Genomic DNA, 22,347 nt, shown 5'->3' on the forward strand with positions numbered 1-22,347 from the left:
GATGCATTCACAATAATGTTGCTTTTATTTTTCAAAGATCAGTACTACTTCCTCTTTTCCTTTGGTTAGACAATGCATGCGACTGATTGAAGGAGTGCAAAGCCCAGACAAAATTAAGCAGTTTAAATCAACGAGGTTTTACAAAAAAAAGAGGTGAGATTTACAGTGCAATCATATATGATCAGAATTAAGTCCCATTATTTTCAGTGTGACTTATTCTTAGGCAAGTGTGGCATGGTTAGAAGGTTTGACTAGGATCTGGGACAGCAGGGTTAAAACCCACACCTAGCCGTGAAGCTCATTGGGTGACCTTGGGCCAGTCACTCACTCTCTGCCTAACCTTCCTCACAGGGATGTTGTGAAGATGAAAAGGGGGCGGGGAGAACTCTGTACCCGACCTTGAGCTCCTTGGAGGAAAGGTGGAGTATAAATGTAATAACTAATAAGAATAATTCTGGATCACAGCACATATATTGAAATTAAGGTAGAAAGTGCCGGTGTTTGATTAAATTGTCCCTGTTGTGTTATCTATAAATTGGGAAACAGTGTACACATTAGGCATAATGCCTATATATCCTGTATCTAATATGTCACTTCTTAGCAAATGCTGCATTTTGATACTGCATTTCTCCCCAAGGTAGCTTTTGAGAAAAAGAATGACCCAGCTGTGTTTTAAGTTGTCAATGTGTACACAGCCTCTCCTTGCAGAGCTTAATCCATTTCCCCACCAGAGAAAAAGCTGTATTAGCCTCTTGCAGCACTAAAATAAAATAAAAGCAATGAAAAGCCTTATGGCACCTTAAAGGGTAGCAAATTTGGCACAAGCTTTTGTAGGCTGCAGTCCACTTCATCAGATTCATTCAGTGTTATCCTGACTTGCAGGCTATATATACGTGGTTTGGGGCAGGGGATTGTGAACAATGCAGTCAGAAGGAACGGAAATGCAGAAAAGAACAGATTATGATAATTACACATGTAACAATGACTGTTTGTGGGATAAAACCCAGCTGTGTTGATAAAACAGGAACCCTAGCACTGGTGAGCAAGTTAACACATGTTGCAAAAAAAAATTGTGTGTGTTCATTCAATGCACAAGTGTATCTGAATGTCTCCTTTTAGAAGTAGTGCTGAATGATAACTATATCCTGTGTTTGCAGAAGTGGGTTTATTGCGTTTCCAAATGGCTGACCACTTAGCTTTGCCACTGTTGCAGTTGAGGAATGAGAAATCCCAGGGGCGCTGAATTTTATTTTCTTTGGATGAAAGGCAGGGAATCTATAGTACCTTTGTAATATTTGTTTTATTTGCAAATATACAGACAAGGGCTGTGTTTGCCCAGAACACTAAGCCATGGTTTATTTAATCACAATTGATTCAACAAGCCATGGCTTGTCTTACAGACAAACAAACAACCCCACCAAAGCTTGTTTAGGTTTTCATCTCCTCTTTCCTTGTGCCTTGGCAGGTATCTCCAAAGCCTCCAAAAGAACCATAGTTAAGCAAGGCTAATGAGTTTAGACATGATGCCAAACTATAGTTAAAGCAAGCCACACTTCATAAGCCAGCAACAGATCATGGTTTCACTTAGTGTTTTTTGTCAGAAACCCAGGGGCGTAGGAAGGGGGGGCAGAGGGGGCGGGCTGCCCCGGGTGCCACTGTGGGAGGGATGACAAGATGGCCCCTGCCTCCCCTCAGCTGTAGAGCGGCTGAGGGCATGCACAGTCCATAGCAGCCTGTACGGTTGCCGTGCAAGTGGCATCCCATACGGACTGCTCATGTGCAGCATCCCATACAGTTGCCGCACATGCACAGTCTATAGGGGATGCCGCTCGCGCTTGGCAGCCCTTATGGACGCCATGCAAGCAGCAGCCCATGCAGCCACCATGCGCGCGTGGTAGCCCCTACGGACTGCGCATGTGTGGCATTCTGTACGGAGTGCGCACGTGCGGGATGCCGCACATGCACAGTCCATACGGGCTGTGCCGCCCTGGATGCTGGAGAGGGTTCCTCCACCATTGCAGAACCCCCCCCCCCCGTTAGTCTGCTGGTCTGGCTTCTGACATTTTGACAAACTAAGCTTTGCCAAAGCAAAACATGGTTTAGTGTTATTTGTAAACTAGATGAGACAACCTAAAAAGCAAACAAGTATTCTTGGGATGCAGGTGGCACTGTGAGTTAAACCACAGAGCCTAGGACTTGCTGATCAGAAGGTCGGCGGTTCAAATCCCCGCAACAGGGTGAGCTCCCGTTGCTCGGTCCCTGCTCCTGCCAACCTAGCAGTTTGAAAGCACATCAAAGTGCAAGAAGATAAATAGGTACCACTCCAGCTGGAAGATAAACGGCGTTTCCGTGCGCTGCTCTGGTTTGCCAGAAGCGGCTTAGTCATGCTAGCCACATGACCTGCAAGCTGTACGCTGGCTCCCTCGGCCAATAAAGCGAGATGAGCACCGCAACCCCAGAGTTGGTCACGACTGGACCTAATGGTCAGGGGTCCCTTTACCCTTTATCTATTCTTATAGCAGATCTTCGGAAAACACCAGGCTGCATTGTCAGTTCCTTCCATCTAACTCTGGGTGGAACTTTCAATTCTGTAGTCTCTTACTTAAAAAAAACAAAAAACCAACAACAAAGAGCCACCTACTGCTTTTCCTGATGCCATTCTGCCATTATCTGGAGACCTGTCACTTTCTCCTGGCTCCAGGGCACTTATCTTGACCATTCAAAATGCTTAGGGGAGAGTCCAGGTGACCAAATCCCAACCATTAACTCCCACTGAGGAAACATTAACTAACCATCCTGAACTAGTAATCAGCAATCAGCCCGATAAAAAGAACAATCCAGCAGCAGCAGGAACACCTGCTTGTCACCTCTACAGAGGTTTTAAAAAGGGCATTCATAAACTGGGCACTGTGCGGAGACCAATCACCCAGAGTAAATGGGTATTAGTGCACAGAAGGCTCCTTGTTTAGTAAGTCAGCTGCATGCTGCTAATATTTTCTACTGACTATAAGGCACAGAGGAGCCTGGAGAAAAAGGGAGCACAAAACTGCAGACCAGGATCACCCAGTGGCGTAGCGTGGGTTGTCAGCACCCGGGGCAAGGCAAGTAATTTGTGCCCCCTAACCCGTGAATTTGCGCCCCCTAACCCTAACCCCCAGATGTTGCACCCGGTGCGGCCGGCCCCCCCTGCACCCCCCACGCTATGCCACTGGGATCACCAACCCAGGACAATCGTCATGTTAAGTTTGATGTCTGTTCTATAACACTTTTGTGCTCTTTCACCCCCTTCCCTGGAAACAACTGCTTCAAAGTAGTGAGATATCCCCAGGCTGGCAGGCACACTGTCTTGCCCCCATGACAGAGGGGGCCTGGGACTGCGCAACATCACAGTGGCATGTCTGTGCTATGTGTTGTGCAGATGCCACGCAGCATGCGCAGGTGACACAAGCACACCGTGCGACATACGTGCACCACCAATTCGAACTTGGCCCCCCCGCCCCTTCATTGAAAATTTGTGGGTGCCTGGGCCCCCATGGCTCCAGTTAAATGCATACTAAACAAATTCCAGGATGATTTTCAGAGCAGATGTTTGCCATGAGCGAATAATGTAGGCTAAATATTTGTCTGCTTGCAATAGATGATCATGCAGGGTGGTGCAGTGGATTCACTTGTGATGGTTTAAGCAAATGCCATATTGCCTTGTGCACAGGGCAGCACGTAACGGCTTTTCATTGTGATACTGCACTTGTGCAATGAACAGGAAGCTTCTTGTGGACATTTCTTAAAGTAGTAGGACTTCTTTGGCTACTTCCTGTACAGTGTTATCACTTCTGTTTTGTTCCTTGGTGACTTGGGGATAGTTTCTGTGCAGAGCTCTCGCTCTTCTTATTCCAGGGGGATCTTGCCAGATAATCACTTTGTGGTGCAACTAGAACCTCTCATTTTGTTCGTGAGAGCCATCTATTCAAGGGGCCTTTCTGTCCCAAGAACACTGTATTTCGCTAACACTCAGATCACAGCATGCCATTTTCTCCCAACCTTACCTTGTGTTTCAGAGTGCCGTCTAGAATGTAGATGCATAACATTTCTAGAACTTATTGGATAGTACCTGGGATGTCACTGTTAAATTACATTTGTCCCCTCTCCCATGCTAATGTCATGTTGCCACCATAACACTAGTGGGGTTTTTTGTGTAAATATTAGGAAATGCACAGGGCCAACTGGTCTTCAGGCTAAGTTTGATGAATCCCTTAGTCAGTTTCACTCCCAATAGCAAATTCTGTTATTTATTTGAAGAATTTATTCATGACTTCCTATTCAGTTTTTTTTAACAACACACAAGACAATATTATACCAAATCACAGCATATAAAACAAGGGTACTGACTTCTAAAAACAATATCCAATACAGTTCTGCTGCTTCATAAAATTGGCAATAGACACAGCTTAGGATGGTCCCTGTGGAAAGACCGGTCTCAGTAATGTCTTCAGTAGGTATTGAAACCACAAACATGTTGAATTTATTCTGTGAAACTATGTTTTCTTTCCATTGAAAAAGTAGTCATAGGAGTCAGTTCAAAATCTGACTTTAGATTCTTTATATGTATATGAATATATATATATGTGTGTGTGTGTGTGTGTGTGTGTGTGTTTGTGTGTGTTTGTGTGTGTGTTTGTGTGTGTGTGTGTGTGTATGGAATGACTTAAATTATGGTGCTGGAGAGACTCTTGAGAGTCCCATGGACTGCAAGAAGATCAAACCTATCCATTCTTAAGGAAATCAGCCCTGAGTGCTCACTGGAAGGACAGATCGTGAAGCTGTGGCTCCAATACTTTGGCCACCTCATGAGAAGAGAAGACTCCCTGGAAAAGACCCTGATGTTGGGAAAGATTGAGGGCACAAGGAGAAGGGGGCGACAGAGGACGAGATGGTTGGATAGTGTTCTTGAAGCTACCAGCATGAGTTTGACCAAACTGCAGGAGGCAGTGGAAGACAGGAGTGCCTGGCGTGCTCTAGTCCATGGGGTCATGAAGAGTCGGACACGACTAAACGACTAAACAACAACAACAAGGAACATCTATTGCACCCAGTGCTTTTTTTTCTCTAGGGGTACGCATACCCCTAAACATTTTGTGAATCTTTGTACTTTTGTCCATTTACTGTATTTCCCCCTCTGCCCCGATTTAAACTTGAGTCAAAATGAGAGTACCCCTAAACATATTTTTTTTTAGAAAAGAAGCACTGATTGCACCTTTACTGACAATGCTGGCTTTTGCAGCTTGACGTGCTAGAAAAAGGTGCAGAAGACCAAGATACAGCAGTTTTTACAACTGCATGTGTAGAATGTGGGCATTGTCACAGTGCAGTCTCTCACAAGCTGCCATCTGGGACACAGTCATTGTTGAAGAAACCTCCCAAATGTATTACTGGTGTTACTTTAATACTGAAGATGATCAGTGTGAAAGGCAGAAATGTTGCATTCTGCCTACAATCCCAAAGAGTTTCACAAAATATAGGCCCAATTTGTTATGTTAGATTTATTTATTTTTTTGTTTAAGCTAAACTGAAAGTTAACTTTGCCCCAGGTCTCTGCGGTATTTCTTCCAATCTGATGTGCCCTCGTATGGTAGGAGCTGGGATGGTTCGTGCCATAGCATACTGTTTCGTGTATTTAATGCATTGTGTAATGTATTGCACTGCAATCAATGAGAGAATCTTCTTCTGACATGCCCCAGGGCTCTCTCACCCCTCTGAAAGCAATAGTTCATTATGAAGTGGGAAAATGCTGGCTCTCGCCACACGAGGGCGCGCTCAACTGAAACATCCACCACAACAGAATTATGCACCAAACTAATTTCTCAGTGATTTTTCCCATATTAGAAATCAACATGAGAATTGTATCTTGATAAATGCGCCTCTTGGTGTGTGAAATGTTGATAAATTACAGAAATAGAGCACTTAGGACTGCAAGGAAACAAAGAAATGTAGATAAAAAATTACTTGATCTGGGTGAATTGTAGGATCAGCACCAGTGGCGTAGCATGGGTTGTCAGCATCCGGGGCAAGGCAAGTAATTTGCGCCCCCTAACCCGTGGATTTTAGCACTCGAGTGAGGTAGGGGCAGAGAGCTGTGAGTGTGAGCGCCCCCCCCCAGATGTTGCGCCCGGTGCGGCCGGCCCCCCTGCACCCCCCACGTTACGCCACTGATCAGCACACATGTTGAAAATAATTTAGAGGCAAAGACTAGGCATACTTAGGTTTTTCAGGGTCTCTATGAAAATCTCTCTTTCTGTGTGTGTGTGTTTAAAGGTTGCACTTGGATTTTACAGCCTGGCATTTTCAATTAAATCCTAAAAATATGTATTTGGGGGTGGGAGAGCTGCTTTTCTGACTATTTACACACACACACACACCATTCATTAATCTTCAAACCTTGCTGACAAGTCATTCCCACCATAAGGGTCTCTGCAGCTGTCCATGCAATTCAGAGAAGGCTGTGACAATTTAATTGCAATCCATACTGTCATTTATTTATTTCAAGCTGTACATTTCCAGAAATGCAGCTCTATATATAGCTAGACTGTGATGATGTGTTCTGTGACAGCCCCAGCTTTCAGTCCTTAGAGCTGCAGTCATTAGCCCTTTCTGCAAGACTCTCAGGTTTATAAAGAATCTGCCAGAGTGATGAGGGAGCGGAATTGCAGGTTCTGCCTGCACTGACCTACACACATTCATTTGGAAGGACAGAGAATCTGTGCATGCCAGATTCTCTTTGCTTGATTGGAAACCCTGCTTTAATTGGGTTCCCGATTGCAGGGAGAGAGGCTCTTACCATGATCCCACTCTCCCCACCCAAGTGCTGCTCCATGCACATTAATTTGTCATCCAAATGTTATCTGAAAAACCCTGTAGAGCTGAAAGTTTGGCAGCAGCTTCTGAATTTTCCATGGGAGCAAGGGGGTAGGGGGTGAGGGCAGTGGCGTAGTGTGGGGGGTGCAGGGGGGCTGGCCGCACCAGGAGCAACATCTGGGGGTTAGGGTTAGGCGGTGCAAATCCACGGGTTAGGGGGCGCAAATTACTTGCCTTGCCCTGGGTGCTGACAACCCACGCTACACCACTGGGTGAGGGAAAGTGAGGAGCATTTCCGGTGTCAGATATTTGGATGTTGCTGTGACTTACCTTAAATCTGGCTGTGTAGAGAGGCAACTCATATTACCGCCCCATCAATAACAGCGGTAAAGTTATGCAAAATTAGCAGTTACATCAACAATTTATACAATCGACTTGTTGTTGACATCCGACTCAAAAGACAATGGAGTGTGTTAGTAGCACTGAAGTGACCTCCCTGGGGCTGAAGCCTGGGCAGCGTGTATAGAGGTCTTGGGTGTCATTGAAATTCTACTCAAAATGATCCAGAGTAGATTCCAATGCATAGTTAGAGCACAAACTTAAAACACATTGCAGGATTCCCCAAAAATAGACCAGAGGCAATTGTATTTCATCCAGCAGAGCTTTACTGCTACTGAAGGCAAATGAGCATAATGGCCACAAATCCAATGGATTCAGGATTGGCACTGTCCATAAGAAATCCAGTTGCCACAGACTTAACTTAAACTTACAATAGCTTATAATAAGTCTAAACCTTAACACTATCTATGTACAGAACACCACACCAGAAGGAAAAGAGATAGAGAATGTGTGAAACCCGGCTCCTTCTGGCCCTGCTAATTTATAGTCAGCATGACCTTGACAGAAAGAGATAACAACCAGTTCAAACCAGCTGTACTCAGCTTTCTTTCACACAGAGAAGCTTCCAGAAGCTTCCAGAACCCTCTTGAATTAATTAGAATGGGAAAGATCTCTACACATCAGATCAATACTTTCTGTAGAGTGGTACCTCAGGTTACAAACGCTTCAGGTTACATAAGCTTCAGGTTACAGACTCCCTTAACCCAGAAATATTACATCGGGTTAAGAACTTTGCTTCAGGATGAGAACAGAAATCATGCTCCGGCGGCGCAGCAGCAGCAGGAGGCCGCATTAGCGAAATTGGTTCTTCAGGTTAAGAACAGTTTCAGGTTAAGAACGAACCTCCAGAACAAATTAAGTTCTTAACCCAAGGTACCACTGTACTAAGAAACGCAAACTGACACTGAGTTGCGCAGACGACAAGACCTCCCTCAGCCTCGCTGAAGTGGTTCAAAGGAAAGCAGAGCATTTGGCAGCAGCTTGGCTGCAGGAGCTGCTGGAAGGAGTTGTACAAGGAGCCATCCAACCATCTTAAGGACACCACGCTGGATTTTTGAAGGGTTTACTCTCTAGTCTTTTCTTCTCCCGGAGATATCCTGCAAGGCAGCAGAAGTTTAGGACCAGTGTTTTCTTTTTCCTAGATGAGCTACCTTGCCAGGTTGATGTGCCCCATCTGCCCCTCACTTCCCTCTACAGCACTTACAGAAACTCTCTTCTTGACCATTGGATCCATTCTTGGTCTTGACTGCTTAATCTGCCAGAGCCTATCTTTGCATGCGGGGGAAGCCCCTAACTGATGAAGAGTTTGAGCCCCATTGGCTACCCTCACCTGGTTTAGCCTGCCAGTCAAAGTCATTTCCTGGGGTGTGGCCTCTCTCACATGCTGACAGCTTCTAGGAACAACAGGTGAGGGCCAAGTGCAGGATGGGGACCAAAGGTGGACAAACTACCTCAGAAGGAGCACAATGTGTCCTCTATGAACATGGGTGTAGCCTGGGGGCAGGTGCCCCCCCAAATCAATACAAATCTGAGGTTCTGCCCCCCCCTCAACACACCATACATTCTTTACATAATTGGTGTGGCTATATTTAAATGCCCAGTTTTCTTAGCATAGCATTGACTTACCCTTCTCAAGAATCTATATCCAGCTTCATCCTTTAAAATTTGATAACCAACTATTTTACCTATAGTAAGGGTTTTTTGTTTGTTTGTTCACCATAGTTCCCCAGACTCTCATTTTTTTCTTCATATGTTGTAGCCCATTTAGTTATGCTATTTTTGTTTTTGTTATACTGTTTCATTGTTTTCTGCTTAATGTTTGATGTTCCTTTATAATTTGCATGATGAAAAAAGGTGTTTCCTATCTGCTTGTTTACATTTGGAATATAATTTCTGAACAGCATTGGTTTTTCTTTTCTTTTATAGGATCCCTCCTCATTTTCATTTCCTCCCTTGCAGCTACTTTTAGAAACATCTGCCTTATTTTTAGTTTCCAATAGCTGAAGGCAACAATGTGAGCATTTGGGTCTATTGTTTTAGACTGTTTGTTGTTCTTTAGCTTATTAAAAGCAAAATGCATATTAAGAATAGCACATCTCAGTTCATAAATTCTAACAGACTTATAGGCACAGTGTCTGGTGTCCCACAGTCCTTTTTTATTGTTGAGGTGTTTGTGTATAGAAAGAAACCCCTCAATAACAAATTATTTTAAAAATGTACTCAACATATTTTAACACCACCCATCAATGCAAGTATTTTCAGACTGCAAGTTGGCATGCATGAAAATGTGATGGATGTATCCAAAATACACGGGTTGGAGCCAGTCTTAAGTCACAGAGAAGACCCATTGAAACCAATAGAATGTCTTAGTCATGACTAACTTGAAGTCCCAGAGGGTCTCCTGTAAACATGGTTTCAGAGGGTCTCCTGTAATCATGACTAAGTCTGCCTCTGACTCACTATTTATCATTCCCTATATGTTAACTTCGAGCTTCTGAAATCCAGCCTTGCTCAAAGTGTTCAAACTGGCCAGAAATAAGTTCTGTGCTAATATAGCCATGGAGTGGCTAGAGGGGCCACTTTCTTAAGAGAGACAACACTATCCTGAGAGGTGGCAAGCTCTAACAGATCAGTGGAAGGGATAAATTCAATTATTACAACAGTTTCTAAAAACACTTTTTTGTCCTTAAAATTGCTGCTCTAAAGGCAAAAAAGGCCACTTTTTCAGAGTGGGAGGGGGACCTGTCCCATAATAAAAAGTTAATTGAATACCCAATTGATCTCCCTACTGGGAGATTTAAATATTGAAACAAGGCTGCTCTTAAGTCCTCACATCATTTATTAAAGATCAGCAGGAGATCAATACTAAACATGTTGGGTGATATCCAACAGTCCACCCACTGAAAGAAACAAATTTCCCTACATTCAGTCAATAGATTAAATGGGTCTGCTCTGAGTGTGGCATAGTTGGATATCACTGTGTCTTTGCAAGATCATTTCACCTTTAAGAAAAAAAGGAAACTTAGAGAAGCAGCCTCCATGTAAGAACACAAATCCCAAAGACAAATAAGAACAAAAACAAATGTTTTATGAATAATAGGAACAACCCAAAACTATAGTGCATCAATGGATGATATTTATTCTCTCTCTCTCTCTCTCTCTCTCTCTCTCTCTCTCTCTCACACACACACACACACACACACACACACACTTACTTTTACTGGGAAGTTAAGTGGGACATGTATCTGGGAAATGTGCTCCGGACAGCAGCTTCTAATTTGGGGAAACTGCTTTGCAGAACAAACTCCTAGAGGAATCATAGAATTTTAGAGTTGGATGGGACCATGGGGATCATCTAGCCTATCAGATCACTTCATTGCTGTTTCTCGAGACAAGATAGGGCAAATTGCATGAATGCTTGTTAGCAAAGCAGAGAAAATGTTGTTTCTTTTATAACAGCTAGAACTATTTTGGCTTTTTGGGAAGAACAAAAAAAGAGGGACTCTGAACTGAATGGTTAGTGAAGCCTAATGCTTTTTCATTACTCATCCAGAACAGAATGAATATGTCTTAATTACTTAACAATACTTGGAAAATGTACAGTGTTTTAGAGGAGATGTGGGTAGACTTTAGGCTTACATGATCAATGTTGTCTTTTACTTAAACCCCAAGAGGTCCACCAACCAGAGTCAGATGTTCAAATATTGACTCAGAGGCACGGACATGTACTAATTAGAATTAAGGAACGGGGGTGGAATTGGCACTAAGGAGATGGTTTCATCAGTGCAAGCATTTCTGCTTGCCAGGTGGACCATTTGCCCCTCCCCTCACTCACTGGTTGAGGGATTCTCTTGATCAGTGCCATTTTTCCAGAAAAAGAGGTGCCGGAACTCACCATAAACACCTCCCTTGTTCTCTTATAATGGCAATGACACCCACCTGAGAGATGCTGGAACTGAGTTCCAGTGAGTTCTGGCTGAAAAAAGCCCTGCTCTTGATCCTCCTAAGCAGATGGGGGGAGGAGGTGTCAGGAACATGCCCCCCCCAGAGCACAGGGGATGAGTTAGACTCAGAGATTTAACTAAATGAACGAGGGTCCAACTCTGCAGACGAGAACTGGTTGTCAGAATCGAGAAAGGGCAGTTTGACCCCCATTTCTGGAGGAGACTCTATTAGCTCCCAAGGAGAGGAAGAGTTGCAAGGCAGCCAGAGCATTGCTAGGCAATCAGCAGATAAGCAGAGGTCTGAGTGTGGGTTGAGTGGGAGCAATGAGGAGGGGGAAGATCAACCTCTCGGTCCCTGATCCAGGCTTCTGGATAAAATCAGAGGGCAACGGAAGGGCAAGAGGGGAAAGGTGGGAGTCTGGTGTCCTTCCTGCTGTGGGAGGAGTGAAACTTCAGACTGACCAACAAACGTAAATGTGAGCAGGCAAGAAGCCGGGCTCTGGATGTGTCTTTTTGTAAATAAACGTACATAAACCTGCCGGGAGTCATTATTCCTTATCGGGGTCTGGTTGCCTGCCAGAGATCATTACAGGAGGAGAAGATGGGGAAAGTCCCATTGCACGTGTGGGATTTATGCTGGCTCCTGCTGGGGCAACAGTTTTTTTGAATCTGGCCTGGGGTATCTCTGTGACTGAACCAGAAAATTGCTTTTAGGACTAGAAGTGAATGCACCAGCCTAAATCCACTTCCATTTCCCCTCTACTCTGTCTTTGTTTTGGTTGCCTAATTCAGCCTACTGCAAAGCCTGCAATGATAAAAAGGTAAATTCTATCTACGTTCTGCCCTTTACTTGCCTTAGGGAGTTCAGACTGTGTGGCATACATTTTTTAGTATTCCTTTCAAGAATTCTGTAAGGTAGATAAGAATGTTAGCATATGAAACCTGGTTTCAAATCCCCACTCAGCCATGAAGTTCACTAGGTGACCCACACATAGCATAACTTACTGCACAGGTTAGTTGTCTGGATTTTTAAAAGGGAACGAACGAAGTTCACTGTCTTGAGTTTCTTGGAGGAAAAGAAAAATACATAACTGAAATAAAGAAAGATTATTTTGCACATAAGGGGCTGAGGCTGAGGGCATGTGTCTTACCTAAAACTGCATAGTGAATTCATGGCTAAGGTGAGATTTCAGCTGTGGATTTCCTGACTTGGCAGCTCACATCCTTTCAGCCTGACCCTATTTACATTTATTTAGAAGACAGGCCCAGCAAATTGAATAGTGCTGTTTGCGTCCTATGAAGTGATATAGGATTGCAGCTTTCACTAGTATTCTACATTGGCTGTCAGCAGAACATCCCATAGGAAGAACAGGATTTTCCATAATTTCAGACAAGCGAATCCATTAACTGGAACTTCGATGCTGATCAGCTATAATACATACACACACACATGTAGGCAAGATAGATAGTTGCTCTAGAAAATTGCTACATTTTGCATCTCATGCATGTTTCTCAAGTCTTCAGCCTGATTAGTCACTACCATAAAGTGGGCCAGGAGTTTTTCCAAATCATCGCATGGGAAGAATTTATTTTCAGAGTTCCCAAGATATGTTTGGATAATATCTTGTGGAGGATCAGAAATTCTGAAAAAAAATCAAATCGTTTCTATAATTACCTAAATATGGATCGGAGAGCTTAATTTTAATCCCCCGCTTCTGAACATTTTTGGACATAAGCTGTCTAACTGCGTGTCAACTCAGAACAGTTTGTGAGCATTTTAAAGCTGTAAAGCTAAGGAGAGCGTTTTTTTATGGCATGAACTGGTGAAAGAACCCTGGAGTGAAACAGCGGTTGTTGTGTTCTCACCTGCCATTCCTAGTTTTTAGCTTCTTGTTTTTCTCTTTAAATTATTGTTCCGAGCTGTCTACTTGCCTCCATATTTTTATATACTGTAGTTATATTGTATTCTTGTATGGCTCTGTTTATGTGCTGGTTACTTTAGGAAACTTATTTATGCACAGAATAGATATATAATACTATGTGTATAATAGTACGATTTAATGTCTACAATGATGCATGTAATATGTGAGAATTATTTGTATTTTTAGCAGAAGTGCACAGGGATCTCGCTTCTTACCGAGCCTCACGAATGAGACAGGAATTAGAAAAAACCAGTGCAGATTAGCTTGACGTAGAGCTTTTCAGAAAACCTCACCCCCAAATGGGCTCTCCATTCTTATCACCAAAATAGTGTTTTTGAGGAGTGTAGGGGACTTCAAACCCCTGGCTACAGAGATACCTATAGTAGTGGGGTCATTGCTGGCTGTGCCACTGGGGCTGACAGATTGCGGACACTGTTGTGAGGGTGCTGTGATGCAGGGATGTATGCTCAGGTGTATCTTTATTGCTGCGAGTTCATTGGTTCCCTTTTGCTTGTGGGCAGCCTGTTGGTATCATTGCCACCAATCTGGGGCCTTGGTGGTGCTTCCCAGTGTGCTGGAGAAATGTCTGCCATTTGCATGCAATTTACTGTGCTGTGTGTTGTCCTCTCCTCTCTTCTACATCAAGTAGTGATTTATCTCCACTACATAGTCAGTGTTGTAGGATTGTTTGGTGAGAAATATATATTTTTTCTACAGTTAATGTTATTTGAAATGTAATTATTATGTATCATTTTATTTTCCAGCCTCCCCATCAATTTCGGTTTTGTGTATGGCCGCTGATGGAAAAGCCCCTGTAAGTATACAATGTCACTGTTAATGGAGAACAAGTGATACTATCCATTTTGGGAAAACAATTACTTGCAGAATATGTCGAGGGGTATAAGGCCTTATGGCCCGTTGATTCACCTGGAACACATTAAAAAAAAATATGTCTCATCAGAAAGAGGGGAAAGGGCAACACAGATTTGCATAAAAGTTGCACACCCAAAGTTTTATGTATATGTGCAGATTTATAACTAATTGAAATAGAAATACAATGCGTCTCATCATCACATGAAAGACTGACCAAATGACTTGTTCTGATGAGCAGCCTGCTATTAATGGGCAACTTTAAGGCTTTTGCTCTCCTTTTGTAAGGTTCTCTATCTCAAACTCTACTTGGACCTTCAAATAGAGGATTCTCCAAGGACAGTTCAGATAGAAGACTGTCCTCTGTAAAGTAAGACACATGAACATCTTAACAATATGAAATCTGCCCCCACAACAAGGTGTTGTGTCAGGTACATAAAACATATATCCAGAAGAAGGAACATTTCATATGTGATGCCTCGTGTTTCCTCTTGTAAAAGCCCTGCCTGCATCTCAGAAATCCAGCACCTTGGGAAGAATCCTGGGCTGGAACCTTTCTCCTCAAGATGCTGCTTTTCTGTGTACAAGGAACCTGTGTAAAAATCAAAACATGTGATATCTCACTTCAATCTACTATATAGATCAGTTCTTTATTTGTAATCTTGTAACAAGAAGTAGCTTGCTGATTTCTCTGCAACATTTTCTTAGGTCAACTTTTGTTGGTGAAGAACTTATTGAGACTTCTTCACATAGGTGAGGATTGGAGATCTGAAATTTACAGGCACACATAATGTTGGTCATACTTTTAAGGAGATTGGATATTTATTCCATTATGGTTATGAACAAATGTCATGCTGCAATTTAAACAATGTTTAAACCAAATGTTCCAGTAGGGACAATCCATGTTTGGAGCTTAATTCCTGGTTTGTACTTTCTGAATTCTATTATGGATTTGTGTGTGTGTGTGTGTGTGTGTGTGTCCCCTCTTTCCCCAAAGTTTACTTAATGAAACAAATGGAACATGCAGCACAGTGTTGCAATGTGGAGTTACACTATTCAGGATCCCTGCCTGTTTTCCTTTTTGTCACACAACAAGCACTAATCATTCCTTTACCACTGAGTGCGCTCACTCTTCACTAAGCTGTTTGTGGGAGGTTTTAACCCTCAGTATTTTTCTAAGGTTTTTTGATACTTCTGCAAACCCTGGGATTCCTTCCAAGCCTTGTGCATGGGTGAAGCCATTTGGACTGCATGCACAGCCAGAACATTGGAAATAGAAAAAAAAGTGCTATGCTAGCTTATCCCAGTGCTAACCACTAGTGCATTTGTACAGGGCGGCGACTAGTTTGTTTTGAAATTGGAAAAAAGAACCATTTCCTGCCATGATGTTGCAAAATTAAGCCCTGTGGATGAGTTAAACCTATGATGAAACTGTAGGATGTTTACTCACCACCAGCATGATAATGATGTAGCATTGTCATTTCAGCATACAATTTGTGACATCACATTTCCCCCTGTCACACAAACCTGCAGTCCTAAACTCACTTATTCACGGAACTCAATAGTGATGAATAAGATTGTACGGCTAGGTCCACAACTCGGTCAAGCCTGAAGGATTCTGATTTAAGTTGATTATAGAGCTGGTTCTAACTACCCATATTTTCCCATCTTGATTAGAGACCTTGATTCTGCTCCTATTGATATCTGAAATACAGGTGTGTGAGGAGGGGTCTGCTTTGGGCAGGGCCTTTTCCATAGTGGCACCAAAATTCTTGAATTCCCTTCTGGGAAAGTTCATTCAATCTCTTTCATTCTGGCTGTTTGGTACAAGTTCAGATAACTTATAGGGCTCTTCTATGGGTCTCATTTTTCTTGTTTTTCGTTATGTTTCCTCTTATTGGATTTTTAACTTGGTTGTCAGTTCATTGGTTGATTCACTTGGGAAGGGCAGTAGTTCAGTGACAGGGTAACTGCATTACGTGCAGAAGGTTCCATTTCTATTGTTTTCTGTTAACCTAACATAAGTAAGAGGTTGAGTACAAAGACCCTGAGATGATGATAACCAGGTCAGCTGGTCCGACCTTTTAAAATAAGTAGCTAGGCCAGACCTTACTGGAACCTCTGTATCCTACCCCTGAACAATCCTTAGGATGTGGCTGGGTGCAGTTTGGATAGTTGCTAAGCTAGTCACAAGACAACATGTGCCAAAGTTACTTATGTGAACCGGACATTAGGGTGAACATGTTTATTGTGAGGTGAGGCATCACTACAGTGGAACCTGAAGAGAAGCAGAGAACTATTGGTTCTGAGGGGCAGAAAAAATTAACAAGCTTCAGCCCCTATTTTGCCTGACCAATACCTTCCTCGTTTTTGCCTTGGATGTTTTATTTTGCCCCTTCTTTTCACAAGGGCTTTATAGGGGACCCAACGCTTTGCAGACATGGCCTTTTGAAATATGAAGGCAGGAATACAGGTGAACATGTGTCACACATCAGATGCCAGGTTTCCTGTGTGAAACAGCCATCGCTGGTCAAGTTCTCCTTTCATAGCCGCTGTTTCCATGAGAGGCAATTCTTAACGTTCAGCTGTGAGTCATCAGGCACTAAGTCACTGGTTGGTATGTGCGTATATGTGACTCGAGCCTTAAATCTTCTTGAATTCAGCAGGATTAATTTGGCTAAGTTGTGAACTGAACTAGCCTACCCTCCTTTGATCCTCTGGCCCTTTGCAAACTTGTTCTATTGTGGTGACCGCAGTGTGCGGTGAAGATAGCGATTGTTGTACCGATGTTCAGTGTGCCCTTTGAGTGCTGGAGCGCTTGTCTAGCAGCTGATACAGGGCACTGTAGCTTCGGCTGAAGATTTTTGTTTCTGGTTTGAGCTACCCCTACACAGCATAGCTGTCTGCGGGTGTGAAACAGGAAGCTTTAGTTGCAGAGGCACAAAAGTGCTGTACTTGCTCTCATGGAGCTTCACAATTAATCAATTTTAATTACAGTATTTTATGCTTCAGCTACTTGCTTCCCCATTAGCTCTGTGTGTGTGTTTGTTTGAAAGATTCCATTCTGTGCTGGGACTGTCTGCTACCACCTCCTCCTCCTCCTCTTCCTCCTCCTTCAGAGTCCCCCTCCCTTTTTGAAAAATATTGCAACACCATCTGAAATTTCCTCTTTTCTTTCCTTCCTGCATTTCTTGCAGGTTCCTTTGCGTCAGAAGACAAGGAAGAAAAATCAAGGTAATGAGGTCTTCCTTTTGTTCCTGCTTTTGTTTAGTGTTAAAATTTTGCTCACGCGAGGAGGACGGTTTTTGTTGTATTGTTTGTTTGGTGTTGAGCACGCTGTTATTCTGCTTAGTTTTTACATTGATTCAGTGGGGAAGATAATGACACACTCTTCATTTGGACTAAGCTGTTTCGGTATGTCAAAGCTCTGTGTGTGTGAGAGAGAGAGAACTGTTCTGCTTAATTCATTGCTAGTCTGTACTGACTGTCATGAAAATACAATTTTCTAACGTATCAGTTTGGAAGGGTATTTTAACAGTTGTATATATTTATGATCACACACGCACACATGGAAAACATCCAGTAAAGGATTTAAATCTGCATTCTGTTTCACTGGCACAATGTTCTCTATCATTATGGATTCCAAAAGCTTCATTTTGACTAATTTATCTTTGCTAACTGTCCATACAGAAAGAATTCTGGGTTGTATTTCAAAAGAAAATGCTGGCATCCCCTGCATGCATGTTTAAAGGTGGCACTTTGTTTTTTCACACAGGAATTTGTACAATGAGCCGTCGAAGGATATCATGCAAGGACTTGGGGCTAGCTGATTGCCAGGGATGGCTATACAAGAAGAAAGAGAAAGGGGGCTTTATTGGCAACAAATGGAAAAAGTTCTGGTGTGTCCTGAAGTGTTCGTCATTATACTGGTACAGCAATCAAGTGGTAAGCATGCTAACCTCTTAGTTTCTCCAGGTATATTAAGGGAAGATTCAGTGTTCCTAAGCCATTTTATCATGTGTAATTCAAGAATCTGTAAGTTTAGTGTCTTTGGACAATCACAGGAAGGGAATAAGTTATTTTAATTTTCACTTCATTGTTTGGAACAAAGCCCTCCTTTTTTGAAACATGTTAGCTGGACAGAGTGTTTTTGGATAAACAGGTTGCTTGAGAGAAGTTTGGGGCCCATAGGAAGATAAGTGGGCACTTTCCTTTGCTTTTTACCTAGATGCCAGTTAATTTCCCCATACTCCAAGCTTCCTCCATGTTTCTGATTCAAAAGGAGGAACGTTTGAGCAAGAAGGATTCTAGTGCAGCTTTGTGGGAACCATTGTGTAACTGCCCTTGCAATTTCTAGCTAATGTTGCTAGCTATTCTGGACTTCTGGAACAGGTGGAGAATTTAGGCAGTTGTCAAGATTGCTCCAAGATGGCCTCTGTCAAAGGTTAGAGTCCAAGCTTTTCTCTGGTGTTCTGGGGGGTGCAGTGTGGGGAGTGGGAGAGAGAGTTGTGGGTGAAAAAGCAACAAGGGCAACCCAGTTGGAGCACACATGGGTGATGCAGAATGAGTTCAAATGAACAACAAGGTTCCACATGTTGATTGGCAGTGTGGAAGAACTCCACTTACCTGTGAGTAGGCTCTGTTGATTTCTTGTGGATTTGCTTTGGAGTGGACATGGTTACAATTTCAGCCTTGCTGCTCTGTTCCTATTGCATCTGTGCTGTACCGTCTGGCAGAGCATTACTGACTGGCATATGGCACCATCCTATGCATGCTCACTCACTAAGTCCTACTGAGTTTACTTCTAGCTTCATGGGTGTAGCCCCAAAGGGCCCTAGATCAGCAGGATGGACCACCAGGTCACAACCATTGTGACCTGTTTGCAAAGCACTTTGTAGATAAAATCGCTCTGACTTGAACACTTCATTGGTTATTAAATCCGTATCAGGAGTGTCCTCGGCATCTGTTCTTCAAGGTTTCTTGGATAAGCTTCAGTTGTTGTTAGTATGTGGAGTCGTGGGAGCTCTCTACCTACTACATATGTGTGTTTGATCCTTACTATTTGTACTTAATAACATGTAGCCAAAGGCGACGGGTCAGATTAGTCCACAATGTGCTATTTTATTGAAAGAGGGCATTATTCCTGTCCCTCAAAAGAAGCTATAAGAAGGTTTTATTAGACTGGCCTACATTTTGGGTGGGAAGTGTGGCTGAACTTGTAGTACTGTATAGTGGAACAGCTCCAGTTGCTGTTGGATGAAACTGGGTATGGAGATCAGTTTCAGTCTGTGGATTTTAATCTCATTGGGGGACTGTAATAGGTTTAGTGTACTTTTGTGGGACAGACAGGGAATGTGATCATTTTGATTCCTCTGGACCTACCAGCAGCTTCTGATTATTTTTTTTAAAAAAGTATCTTTTTGGACTTCAATTAGGAGTTGGGAATGGCTCTACTCCTGTCTCATAATAAGGTACCAAAAGATGGACCTAGGGCAATGCTGCCCTACCCAAAAGGAATTGCCTGTTTCTTGGTAGGATACAACAAAATGTGATTTAACCTCCTGGTGGCTGATGGTCTTTCATTTTACTGTGGTCTTAGTTGTTTTTAATTGCTGTTTTCAGTTGTTTAAGTTTTTGTTATAAACTGTCCTGGAAGTCCTACTGATAGGCAGGACAGAAGTGGGTTAAATAAATTAACTAAACAAATCAAATCACAAACTCAAGTTCAATCTAGATAAGACGGGGAAAATCAATGGAAGGTCCAGTTGGCATTGGAGAATGTGAGTTGCTTGTAATGGCTGGGAGTCACGTCACACCCTCCCTTAATGACAGAGTGCACAGTTTGAATGAGCTCATGACCCCAACATTGCTCTTGGCAGCTTCTGCATCTAAGAGTATCCAACAGGCTCAGCATCCCCTCCAGTTCCAAATTAGAAAGGAAAGTTTGGACTGATGTTTTTGGCAGTGGGCAACTGAGATACTCATACAATGGCTGCCCACCCTCCAGGCGAGCCTGTTGTTCCCTCCAATTCTGGAGGAAACAATTGGGACTTACTGTATTGACAACAGATGTGCAAGGCACCATGAATGCCTCAGATGCACACTCCTAAAGCTCCAGTCTCCTCTCCCATCTTCTAATGTTTGGAGCTGGAGAGCAGATTGCCCTTGACTTCCCACAGAGGTTCTAGGAGTAAGTCCCTTTGTACACAGTGGAACTTTCTTCCAAGTGAAAAGCTTAGGTTTTGCAGTGAAGAGGATCCTGGCAGCCACATCTGTGGGCTCCAGATTTTCTCAGATCAACAAATGGAGCCATGCTATTTACTTATTTATAAAAATGTATAATATCATAAAATATGATAGAAGTTTAACATAATAAAAATCTCTAAGTGATTTATGTAAAAACCATACACACAATAGCATTTCCTTTAAAAAGCTAAAAACAGAACAAAACTGTGCAGTGTACAAAATACAGAATTGACTGTTAATTTTTCAATATCTACTATTTTGTCCAGGAAAGCATATAAGTTTTTAAGAGGCTGCTGTCTCTGCCTCCTGAATTTCCCAAGGGAAGGCAATCCAATGAGTGGGTACCATTACCGAGGGCCTACTGCTGCATTAACACTGGGGGATGAACACCTCCCCACATATCACCTGTCCACAAGATATGCTGCTTATAAAATGATAAGTAAAAAAGTGTGTATCTGAGAAAAAGAAAACCCTGTAAACTGAGACATGTGAAACTTAAGGAATAAGCCACGTACAGAGAATCCCCTTGTCTCCCACCTTATAATTACACTGCGGAAAAGAGTGAATTTCTTCCTTCAGCTGGCTGACCTCAAGCCCTCTAAAGCTAGTACAAAGCAAAGACTTGGAACATAAACAACATTCTGAGCCCATGAATATCCCTTGTGTACAAGAGGCATACATTTACAAAGTGTGACTAGGCAAATGTTTTGCTGCACACTGCCCGAGGACCCCAGAATTTGACTCAGCCCAGAGCATCCTTGCATCAAGGAAGAGATTTCCCATACCCCACTTTGGATCTCTGATTTGGGCTTCCCTTCCAGAATAGATGTTGAGACTGTCATTTTGCTGACAAAAAAAGTTTCTTTTGTGTGGAGCCCTGCAGGCTGGAGTTTGGTCCTGCAGGGGGCTGAAAGGGGATGGGAGCCATTGTTGTGCATGGTGTGTGTGTGTGTGTGTGTTTATTTCTTTTGAGCCACCATCACTTTCTGATCAAACAAGTTTTTCAGGGTGGTTAATGGCTGGCAAACCTCCAAAACCTCTTTCACTAGTGGACTAAGGAAATGAGAAGATACAACATGGACATTGATAGTCCTTTCTTATTAGCCAAATGTAACGACCTCTGTGTTCATAAATAGCATGGATACAGAACATGTGGCTTTCCAGATGTTTTTTAACTACAACTCCCATCATCCCTGCTTATTGGCCATGCTGGCTGGGACTCATGGAACTGGAGTCTAACAACATCTGGAAGGCACCTGGTTCCACACTGCTGAGTTATGGTGTTCAGCCAAATATCAGAAGCTGGGGGTGGGCAGTGGAAGGTTATCACTTTTTAAGCCTTGCTTTTCAGTAAACTCTCACTCCAGCAGGCCACTTGTCTTCAGCCCTCTTGAAACGACTGTTTTCATCCTTGGTTTAAAAGTTCAAAAGCTTCCTCTGCAGACAGAGATTCCTTAGCATCACTCAACATCTGCTGTTTTCTGTGCTTTTAGGGAAGTCGAGGTTACCGTTTTGTGAGGGGTCCTTTCCCCTTCACCTACAGATGGCGCAGCTCAGATTCTAAGCAGACATTTTAGTTTTCGGAGGCAAAGCATTCACGCATCTGTGCATGGGCAGAAACTCTGCTCAAATAAACGGTGGTCATCTTGCATGCCTGGAATACTCGTACTTCTTTGCAATGGGTTGTATATTTATGATGTGCGAATTCTGTTTCAGCCAAAAAACCTTGCGCTGCCCTGATGCAAGGAACCGTAACATAGCAACAACAGGCTGGTGCAGTGTGTCTTGTAGTCCATCAGTGAGCTTTGAGAGAATATAAGGATGTTAGCGTTTGAAATGAATTCTGCCTATATTTGTACCCCTCAAACAATTACCCAAACACATGGGGGCTACTTCTTCATTGGCATGTTGATCAAAAACGATGGGTGTGGGACACGCAGGGAGAAAACAAGGGAGGACTGGTTTATTTATTTTTTAACCCAAATCTGTTTAAATAAAACATGAAGGAGGGGTGCTAATGCAAGGGTGGGAAATTATAGACCTGGGGGCCAGATGCAGCACTACAGAGTTGTCTCCTTAGCTTTTGGGACTCTCTTCAGAATATGCCCCTTCAGAAG

The 22,347-nt window shown here is 43.0% G+C and overlaps 1 protein-coding gene across 9 annotated transcripts in view; it reads left to right on the forward strand.

The window, feature by feature from the left end:
- Nucleotides 1-22,347, forward strand: part of IPCEF1 (interaction protein for cytohesin exchange factors 1) — a 52,506-nt gene that overhangs the window by 15,255 nt on the left and 14,904 nt on the right. For 3 of the 9 annotated variants that reach the window (XM_081905203.1, XM_081905204.1, XM_081905200.1), the window contains exons 2-4: nt 13,879-13,928; nt 17,182-17,218; nt 17,760-17,929. In XM_081905203.1, coding sequence (XP_081761329.1) covers nt 13,905-13,928; nt 17,182-17,218; nt 17,760-17,929 — 231 coding nt within the window. In that variant the 5' untranslated portion in view covers nt 13,879-13,904. Of the gene's footprint in view, nt 1-399; nt 420-8,637; nt 8,656-13,878; nt 13,929-15,593; nt 15,700-16,620; nt 16,747-16,827; nt 16,981-17,181; nt 17,219-17,246; nt 17,399-17,759; nt 17,930-22,347 lie in introns of those variants that run through there. The other 6 variants (XM_081905201.1, XM_081905202.1, XM_081905206.1 and 3 more) reach the window with 6 other exon arrangements.

This window comes from Podarcis melisellensis, assembly GCF_964234715.1.
Source record: "Podarcis melisellensis genome assembly, chromosome: 3".
NCBI classification, from domain to species: Eukaryota; Metazoa; Chordata; class Lepidosauria; order Squamata; family Lacertidae; genus Podarcis; species Podarcis melisellensis.